The sequence below is a fragment of the Tupaia chinensis genome, unplaced genomic scaffold (assembly GCF_000334495.1).
Source record: "Tupaia chinensis unplaced genomic scaffold, TupChi_1.0 Scaffold000273_1, whole genome shotgun sequence".
Lineage (NCBI taxonomy): Eukaryota > Metazoa > Chordata > Mammalia > Scandentia > Tupaiidae > Tupaia > Tupaia belangeri.
This window is the reverse complement of record NW_006159755.1, coordinates 2,008,738-2,017,674: the sequence shown is the minus strand read 5'-3', so window position 1 is coordinate 2,017,674 and position 8,937 is coordinate 2,008,738. Positions and strand designations below refer to the sequence as shown.

The window sequence follows — 8,937 nt, the reverse complement described above, 5'->3', positions numbered from 1 at the left end:
GGCGGCCTCCGAACGGTTGCTGACCCGAGGAGAGGCGGGGCGGCTGCTGCCCCCCTGGCAGCCGTGGTGGTGGGGCCGCCGGGACGGACCGCTTCTGGAGGAACTGGATGATACCCCAGGCAGTGACGCCGCGGAGGCGGAGCCTTCCTTCCCTTTTAGCACCCGGCGGGAATCCGCAAAGGATGCCTCCGCTGAGCCCCTGGCCCCCGAGCCAGTTCTTGGAGACCCTCCAGGGGCCTGCACGCCTTCAGTGCCCACCCGCATCCCAACTCTGGCCAGCCTGAGTCGCGGCCCGGTCTCGCCGCTCGTGCGGTTCCAGCTGCCCAACGTGCTGTTCGCTTATGCACACACCCTCGCTCTGTATCACGGCGGGGACGACGCGCTGCTCTCCGACTTCTGTGCCACCCTGCTAGGTGTTTCCGGAGCCCTGGGCAACCAGCAAGTCTTTGCCTCAGCGGATGAAGCTCTGCAGGCTGCAGCCCACGTGCTGGAAGCGGGCGAGCACCCACCTGGTCCCCTGGGTACACGGGGTGCTATGTATGAGGCTGCGCGCATCTTGCTGGGTGAGAGCCCAGCCAACCAGAAAGGCTACACGCTGGCAGCACTGGGGCACCTGGCACAGACCCTGGGGCGGGCTCGTAAACAGGCTGTGGCTAGAGAAGAGCAAGAACGTCTCTACCGGGCCCGGAAGAAGTGCCAGTTTCTGCTGGCCTGGACAAATGAAAATGAGGCTGTCCTCACACCCCTGGCTCTAGACTGTGCCAAAGCCCACCGAGCCCACGCCATGGCAGCTGAGGAGGTGACAGCCCTCACCGGGGAGCTGGAGCGGCTTTGGGGAGGCCCTATGCCACCTGCTCCAAGGACTCTCATTGAGGAGCTTCCTGGCTGAACTAGGAACCCTTGTCAATAAAGCTGTGATTGGTCCGCCCTGTTAGCAGTGTCAGTTTCTGAGTGAGCCCTGTGGTCCCACCCACTCCAAGACTCTTGTCCCACAAAGCATCTCCTAGTATCTCACTGATCAGGGATGACCCAGCCAGTCATAAACATCCCAACCCCAGAATGGGAGAGTCATATTAAGAGTTCCAGAACATTTATCCAAAGGAAGAACATCTCCATTTTGGGGAACAGCTTCATTTTTCTCCTTGTTCCAAACTGCCTCTTCTCTGAGGCTGTTCATCTCTGCCTGGTAGGGCTGAGCTGGGGGTAGGGTTTAGGGGCTGGTTGAGTCCAGATGTGCCCAGGCTCCCAGTGCAGGGTGTGCTGAGGGATGGGTGGGCAAAGCTGCTTCAGTAGATGTAGGGCAGGATGCGGTAAGGCACACGCTGGCAATACTCGTGCCAGGCCCGGCCATACTTCTGCAGGCACTGTTGCTCATCCCGGGCCTCACGGTGCACCAGCAGTGCAGTGAAGTAGAGGAGGTAGAAGTAGGGTAGCAGATGGGACACTCCTGAAGAGAGGAGGTTCTGTGACCACCAGCCACCCCTTAGTTCACAAAGTTCTACACCCTGTGGTGTTGACATGGTCACCAGGACTCAGTGGTGAGAGGTTCAGGATCTGCAGCAAGACACTGGCAGTCCTGAACTGTCACAGAGGTCTGTCTGGGCCATGGGGTCCAGCTCCAGCTCCCTGGATGCACCCAGACTGGTCATCCTGTGGTCACTACTTCACCTGTGCCTCCCACATAACCCAATCCATACCCACCCAGGCCACTTACCACAGGGCAAGGACCATGCCAGGGCCATGATGAGGTCTCCAAGGTAGTTGGGATGGCGGACCATACCCCACCACCCAGACACCAGCAGCTGCCTCCCTGTGGCTGTAGAGATGGTCTCAAGGTCTGGGGGGAGAAAAGTAGTAGGGTAGGGCACCTTCGGAAAGCCCAGCTGCCCCCACCTTGTCCATGGCCCTCCAGAAAACCAGCTCACCAGCCACTCTGGGGTCAGAAGGGTTCTTTCGGAAGGTGTCTTTCTGGGAATTAGCCCCACGGAAAATGTAGTAACCGATAGCTAGGGGGAGAGCATGAACGGGTGGTCAGGGCTGAGGTGACATCTCAGCCTTTGCTTCCCCCTGACCATCATCCACCCTTGTCCACAGTCTGGACACCAATACCCAGCCCCTGGCCTTAGCACCTGTCTAGTGGTGCTGAATAATGAATGCATAAAAGGGGGAGGGGACTGTGGGCCCAGCTTGCTGTTCTCTCCTAACTGACCATTGATGAGGCAGATGACGGAGGCCATGGGCAACCTCAGGGGCTGCGGGTGGTACAGCAGGAACTGGGCTTGCAGGCTGTAGGTGAAGGGTACCCACACTAGGTCCCCAAAGGCCAGCATGAAGCCAAACCCATCATGTGTGATGTCCATGGTGGTAAGGACAGCCTCCTACAGGAACAGAACCAGACACACTGGTGTATTCCCCACAAGGTCCTCAGACACCCTCCCCTCCTCGGTCCAGCCTCACCTCATGCCAGAGTGCATCACCCACATAGAGTAGCTGGAAGCCATTGACCAGCCACATGGCCAATGAGGGACTCCCCCGCAGCTCTGCCTCCTGCACTAGCAAGGCCAGGTTGATGAGGACCTGCAGGAGGGGGACAGGGCAGGTGGCAGTACCTGGCTGAGGCAGTTCAGCCTATCCTTTTCTCTTGGCTGTCACAGCCTTCGTTGAGCAGGTGCAGGGTCCGCAGTGGGCTGCCTCCCAAGGCGCACCCAGCTGGTTTTCTCTCACCTTGTCCTGGAGCAAGCCTTCGGGGAACAGTTGGATGCTCTGGCTTAAAACAGATCTAGTTTAACTGCTTCCTCACACCCATGTAGAAAGTAGGCGTAATCATGGATCTGCCCCATGGAACTGTCTGAGGACTCAGTAATACGTGTAGGAAGCACTAAGCACAGTGTGCCTGGCACGTGGTAAGTGCTCGCTGATGGCCACTAGGGGTCGACCTGAGCAGGCTGGTTATAATAGTGCAGAGCTCAGTGTTATCGTTAAGATTACCTCGTCTAGCTCACAATAATCTTAGGAGAAAGCTTTATTAATTTTTTTTTGAGAGATTTTTGCTTTAGGGTGTGTGCTTTTACCAGAGAGATAAAGTGAGAAATCACCCCCCAGGGGGGATGGCCACTCCGCAATCCCTTCTCCATTCTCCTCTCGGAATCTTGGGCACACACACACGCGCCCGGCATGAGTTTAAAGCTGCCAGGTCTGGGACTCAAAACGCTGTTGACTACATGGGGGCGGGGGGGGTCCAGTGATGTAACCATTACGTCATCTGCGGGTCCCAAAAGCCTTAATTTTACAGATGAAAAAATGACCTCAGAAGTGAACATGCCTGTGATCAGGCCAGGATCCAGATCCATGGTGGATCTTAGCACTTCTCCTTCCTTCGGATGAAATCATTTCTAGGGCAACACAAGAAATGTTGCCCAAGATGAGACTAGCAGATGGTGTAATAGTTACATTGCTGGACTCCCACATAGTCGACTGCAGTTCAAGTCCTGGACCTGGCAGCTTAAAACACACTGGGCGCATGTGCATGCATGCCCAAGATCCCAAGACAAGAATGGAGGAGAAGGGATTGCAGTGTGGTCCACCTCCCTAGGGGGTGATTTCTTACTTTCTGTCTCTCTGTCTCTCTGGCAAGTGTATGTACCCTATTACAAAAAGGTCTCTTAAAAAAAAAAAAGAGAGAGAGAAAGAGGGAGAGATGTTGCCCAAGAGTCTCTTTGGGTAATATTGGCCACAGTCCAGCATGGCTGATTATAATCAAAGAACACAAGAACACAGTGCAAATGTTTTCAAGGTCACCAGTGACAGTTTACTAAACCCAATGAGCAGCAGTTCCAGGTTTTGCACTGCCTTCCTTGTCCATGAAACTGCACGGACATACCCTCCTCAAAATAGATTCTGTGCATGCATGCTATTTAACCAGGTTCCCCTGGTTACCTCTGCTTTGTTCTCCGCAGCACTTGTCACCCCGACACTATAATATACTTTACTGAGTTTTTTGTCCTCCACACTAGAATGTAGACTCTATAAGGCAGACATTTCTGTTTTCTCCTGTAATTTTTTTCTCTTTTGTCTCCCAGTTTCTAGAGCAGAACCCAGGGCTCAACAGATGGTGGACTCAACAGATGTTCACGGGATGAAAGAATGATTGATGTCTACACAATTTTGGCCCTGTCCTGCACCCACCCCAGCCCTCCCCCTGGCCCAAAGCCAGATCAGACCCAGCATACCCAGCCGATGAGGCCAGGCCGCAGTTCGCAGAAATATTTGAAGTCAAAGGAACAAATACGAGGGTTGAGCTCCCGTCCCAGGAAAAAGTCGTAAATAGGATTGCCTGGAAAAGAATGGACGTAAAGGTGTAGGCAGGCACCCCCTTCTGCCTCATCCCCACCCCACTGAGTCCCTTCTCACCTGAGTTGCCCCCAGGTGCCAGGGCTGAAGCAGGGGCTACCTGAGCCTTCATATAGAGGAACAAGCTGAAGATGAAAGCAGCGAGTGTGGCCACAAATGCCAAGGGCAGGAGCATTTCCGAGAGCTCTCCCAAGGGCAGCCCCACTAACACTCCCAGCCCCACCAACAGGGCTGTTAGCACCAGGGCCTGGAAGCCTGAACCACAACACACAATAAGCCCTGGGGCTGTGCCGTCCCCCAACCCCACCCCATTCAGAGGTTGGCCCTGGTCACTGCTCTAGTTCACACAGTAGCAGCAAATGGGTTAGGGGTGTCGGGACAAAGGGCATGGAAAAATTCTCCTGCATCTGCCCTGGGGAAAGGGGCGGTGGATCATAAGGAAGCATGGGGTCAGGGAGCTAATTTCCATGGACCTTCCCGCTAGACCTGGAGCTTCACCCCCATCTGTGGGACTACAGCATGTGGGCCCGTTCCCAAGGCACCGTTAATCGGGTAGTGCAGACGACTCTTGTCCTTTAATTCCTGCCCCTCCGCCACCTGAGGACACAAGGGGGTTCTGATCAGGGTTGGAGGGGAGGTGCCTTCTCCCTCGCCAAGGCCTCCCCTCGGGTCTTCGCGCGTCACAGAGTAGAGCCCACACCTTGCGCGCCGGCAGTAGGTAGAGCGCCACCTGCAGGCCGAACCAGGTGAGCCATAGCAGCAGCGCCCGCTGGCTCCACAGCATCTCCAGGCCCGGCAGGTAGGGGGTTGGGCCCAGGAGGCGCGCCGGGCCTGAGCGAGCCACCAGGAGCAGGTGGAACATGGTGGCAGGCAGCAGCAGCATCAGCACCGCGGCGCCTGCGAGAGGAGGCCATCGCGTCGGGTGTCCATTTCCCAGCTCTCCCCCGACCCCCCACAGGCACCCTTGTCTCCAGGGCTCCCTCAGAATTCTCATCGCCTGTCTTTGTATCCAAGCCGTCAGCCCCGAGTTTCTCCCTGCCTCTCAATCCTCCTCCCTGACTTCCATCTTGGTTTCCGACCCCCAGACTCCCCACGAAGACCTCTTCGTGCTCCCCTAACTCCCAGCACCCCCACTCCACAAACCGCCGGCTGTGCAACCTCTGCATCCGAAGCCTTCCTCAGCAACCCCTCTCCTACACCACCGGGTATCCTCAGTCTCCGGGCACCCCAACGCTTTTCACTCGCAGATTCTGTCCCGCCCCCACTCGTAGCTCACCCCCTCCAGCTCTCCCTCTCTGCCTCCAGATATTTCCATTACCCAGGGGGCCCCCGAATTCCAGCGGGGCCTGGTGGCCCTGAGGGGCCATGATCTCCGCTCCGTCGGGGGCGATGGGGATCACAAAAGTCGGTCAGGGGAACACAGCCCGCCCCATTCCCCACATGAATTCGGAACACAATGAGAGGATCCGCCCCGCTGCGCCTGCACCTGTCCCGACCCTGACTTCGGACAGCCACCGCTCGGGTCCGGAGATCTTTACATGGATCCGCCCCCGGCCCATCCTGGGCCCAGCTCACCAGCCAACCGGCTCCTGGGGGCGGGTCCGACACGGGCGCCTCAGGAGCCTCAGCCCCAGAACTCCACCCCCAGCAAGTCCCGCCCCAACATGCGAGAAGAGGAGGCCACTTTTATTAATTGATGTTGACACCAGCAGGCAGGGAAAGGCCACAGAGACCCAAAGCCGGGAATGCTTGGGATGGGGGGTGGGGTGAGGGGCACCGCAGGATCGTGCGTGGCACCGGCTGGGGCTAGCCGCGCTCGCAGATGACCTCGACGACACTGGGCTCCATGGGCACTGGGTCTGGACAACGCAGGGCAGCTGAGGCCACCACTTCATCCAGCAGCAAGTGTACGAGCTCCTCATCGGCCACAAAGCGCCACAGGTAGAGCTGCAGGAAGTGGCAGTCCACCTGCACCTGCTGCAGCCCAAAGCGCCCGAAAGTGCGCAGACGCACACACTCCAGCAGCGTCTTCAGGCTGATCTTGATGATGCCGGTCAGCACTGATACCTGCAGGCAGAGACGCAGGGGTAGAGCCAGTGACACCAGGGGTGGGTGAGGGGCACACCGTTCTAAGAAGGGCCCAGGATAGCATCAGGTGCCAGTAGCTGAGATACGGCACAAAGTCTCAGGCTCAGGTAAGGAGGGACAATGTCAGTACCAACATCAGAAAGGGGACAGGTACAGAGATGGGGGACAGCATGAATGTGCGGTGGAGAAAAGCATTACTAAGGACACCAGATCCCTGAGCGTGGGCTGGGGGGGTCAAAGATCATGGTGTGAATAGGAATTCCTGGGGAGGACCCAGAACAAGGACACAGGCAAGGAGGCATACTGCAATAGATCAGTACCCACACCCAGGGACCTCAGTCTGGGCAGGGGGCCGAGGAATGGTGGTGGCAAGGCTCTGAACCCTCTAGAGACAGCCCCAGAGAGAGATGGGGGTGTGTGTGTCAGACAGGGTCCCTAAGGTTCCCTGGGCTGATACGAAGCAGATCCAGCCAACCTCCCCTGGGTCCCCTGGAAGTCAAGGTCAGTGGGGACTCTGGACCTTGTTGAACTCCACAGGGCTGAACACATCAATACGTTCAGAGAACAGCTTCTGGATATTGCTCAGGAGGTTGGTGTCCATGGGGGCACTGGATGGGGGGAGACAAGGAATCAGAGCCCAGCCTTTGCCTCCGTCCTCTTTTGTCCATTTCCCATGGGGCTCCCCCAGCCTGCCAGACCTGGGTGTATAGCTGGGCGCATAGCGGCCCTGCTGCCGGGAGCTGCTGTACACCGAGAAGGTCCTCTTGCTGGAGTCGCTGCTCTGGGCCTTGCGGACACCCTCTTCGTACAGGAGGCCCACCTGGTGGCAAAAGGGGGTACTACACTAAGGCCAGGGCATGGGGAACCTCCAGCGCACCTCTGCCCTGGTGCCCAGGCCCCACTGAAGGTGCCTTACGTTACTACTCATTTGTTACAAGAATCACAGGGTAATCACTACTGGGCCTGGTATCTAGTTGGTACAAGTCACTATTTATAGAACCGGGATGGGGCCAAAGGCAGGGCACAGAATTGGTCTGAGGCCCAATCTTCAGCATCAGCTCTGCCCAACTTCCTGGGGGACTTGGAGCCAGCTTCCCCACAGGTGAAATGGGGACGACGATGCCACGACTCAGGGCTGAGGAAGTACAAGGCATAGATACAGGCACTGCCCAGTCGGTCCCTTCTGTCTCTACCTTTGCAGGGTGGATCCCCAGCACCCTGGACTGCACCAGGACCAGGCTCCGCAGGCCAGTCTGGGGAAGCACCTGCACATCGATCGCCGTTGTGTCCTCGACCACCCGCTTCATGACAGCACGCACGTTCCGGGGCTCCAGGGTACTGAGCCAGTCCCGGGTCTCCACGCTCTTACGCAGCATCTGTGATATGACCAGGCCCTGCACCTTCACGTAGTGGGTCAGCAGCCGCCGTGCCGTCTCCCTTGCTTCTGCACACAGTGTGCTCACAGGTGTAACTGGAGACTGGTCCTAAGTAAGGGGCAGAGGACAGAGGCAGTAGGTGCCGAGGGCGGCTTAGGGGCTATTGCCAACCAGAAGCTGGGCACAGAGTGGGTGAGGTGCAGGTCAGGGTGGGCACAGGGCACCACCATTCCCTGCCCGGCTGAGCTAGCAGGTCACCTGCACGAGAAACTGTTCATCAGTGAGGGTAAGGATGTAGGAGATGGTGGCCGTCTCGTAGTCCAGGCAGAGGCGGGAGAGCAGCAGGAGCAGGGCGGGAGGCGTGGCACCACCCTTCTCCCCAGGGCTGTCACAGAAGCTCTGGGCTGTCTGGCACATGGAGCGGATGAAGCCCACGATGAGGCCCTCACGGACACCCTGGCTGCAGAACTCGCCCTGTGAGGAAGAGGGGCCCAGGTACACAGTAGGCTCCCTCTGCCAGGTTGGGGCTACTCCAGACCCTCTGCATGGACCCTAAGTGCCCTGCCCCTCTCCAAGGGATGGCTTCAACCTGCATCCCAAGTACCCCACAATGGCTCCCCTATCTGGGGAGGAGGCAGAGCCAGGATTGGAGACCCTATCACTCTCCTATTCTTAGCCCAGCTTGGAGCTTCCCCACCCTCCAGATCATGCCTTAAGAGAACTTTCAACCACTCCAGAGTACCTGGAGCAAGGACCAAGTGTGCCCTGGTAACTTGTCCCCCATCCCCCAAGCACTGGTAAAAGGGTACTGGAGGGCCAACTAGCAGGATGAGCAACCAAGGGCTCAAGGGGAGACTGTACCCGGAAGTAGGGCTTGTTGGAGAACGACACCTCCTTGGCGGTGAAGAGGTGCACAGCAGCCAGAGAGGCTTTGATGTGGCTCAGGATGGAGCTGGCCACATTGCCCAGCAGATCTGCCAGGCCAGGGCCCTCCTTCCCAGCCAGCCGAGGTGCAGCCAGTGCCTGTCGCACGTCTGTCAGGCAGCCCAAGAAGGCTGCCCTCAGGCTCTGCAGGTGGTGGCCTAGGCGCTCGCGGGCCACTCGATCCCCGAGTGCTGGGGCA

General features: G+C 57.9%; 3 protein-coding genes across 3 annotated transcripts in view; 1 reads left to right on the top strand and 2 right to left on the bottom strand.

Annotated features, from left to right (window-relative positions):
* Positions 1–934, top strand: part of ZNHIT2 (zinc finger HIT-type containing 2) — a 3,182-nt gene extending 2,248 nt beyond the window's left edge. Inside the window, exon 2 of the mRNA XM_006149876.3 lies at positions 1–934. This exon is cut by the window's left edge and continues 9 nt beyond it. Coding sequence (XP_006149938.1) covers positions 1–889 — 889 coding nt within the window. The 3' untranslated portion in view covers positions 890–934.
* Positions 935–1,073: 139 nt separating this feature from the next.
* TM7SF2 (transmembrane 7 superfamily member 2) lies at positions 1,074–5,880 on the bottom strand. Its single transcript, XM_006149875.3, has 10 exons — positions 5,669–5,880; positions 5,051–5,247; positions 4,893–4,947; positions 4,411–4,605; positions 4,230–4,333; positions 2,458–2,577; positions 2,210–2,378; positions 1,926–2,006; positions 1,715–1,837; positions 1,074–1,447 (listed from the first exon to the last, which is right to left on the bottom strand). Exons 1-10 carry the CDS (start codon positions 5,715–5,717, stop codon positions 1,287–1,289), a joined length of 1,254 nt encoding a protein of 417 aa, XP_006149937.1. The 5' UTR covers positions 5,718–5,880; the 3' UTR covers positions 1,074–1,286.
* A 135-nt stretch (positions 5,881–6,015) lies between these two features.
* Positions 6,016–8,937, bottom strand: part of VPS51 (VPS51 subunit of GARP complex) — a gene marked incomplete in the record, with an annotated part of 18,217 nt that continues 15,295 nt past the window's right edge. Inside the window, 6 exon segments of the mRNA XM_027772423.1 lie at positions 6,016–6,417; positions 6,959–7,046; positions 7,137–7,258; positions 7,704–7,922; positions 8,073–8,288; positions 8,676–8,914. Coding sequence (XP_027628224.1) covers positions 6,157–6,417; positions 6,959–7,046; positions 7,137–7,258; positions 7,704–7,922; positions 8,073–8,288; positions 8,676–8,914 — 1,145 coding nt within the window.

What these genes read in the sequence shown, in the direction of transcription:
- TM7SF2 (XM_006149875.3), bottom strand. Translation starts at nt 5,717, where the DNA reads ATGGCCCCTCAGGGCCACCAGGCCCCGCTGGAATTCGGGGGCCCCCTG. An exon ending in ACCTACTGCCGGCGCGCAAG is followed by an intron (nt 4,948 to 5,050) that starts GTGTGGGCTCTA and finishes TTGTGTCCTCAG; the next exon opens with GTGGCGGAGGGGCAGGAATT. An exon ending in TTCTGACCCCAGAGTGGCTG is followed by an intron (nt 1,838 to 1,925) that starts GTGAGCTGGTTT and finishes TTCTCCCCCCAG; the next exon opens with ACCTTGAGACCATCTCTACA.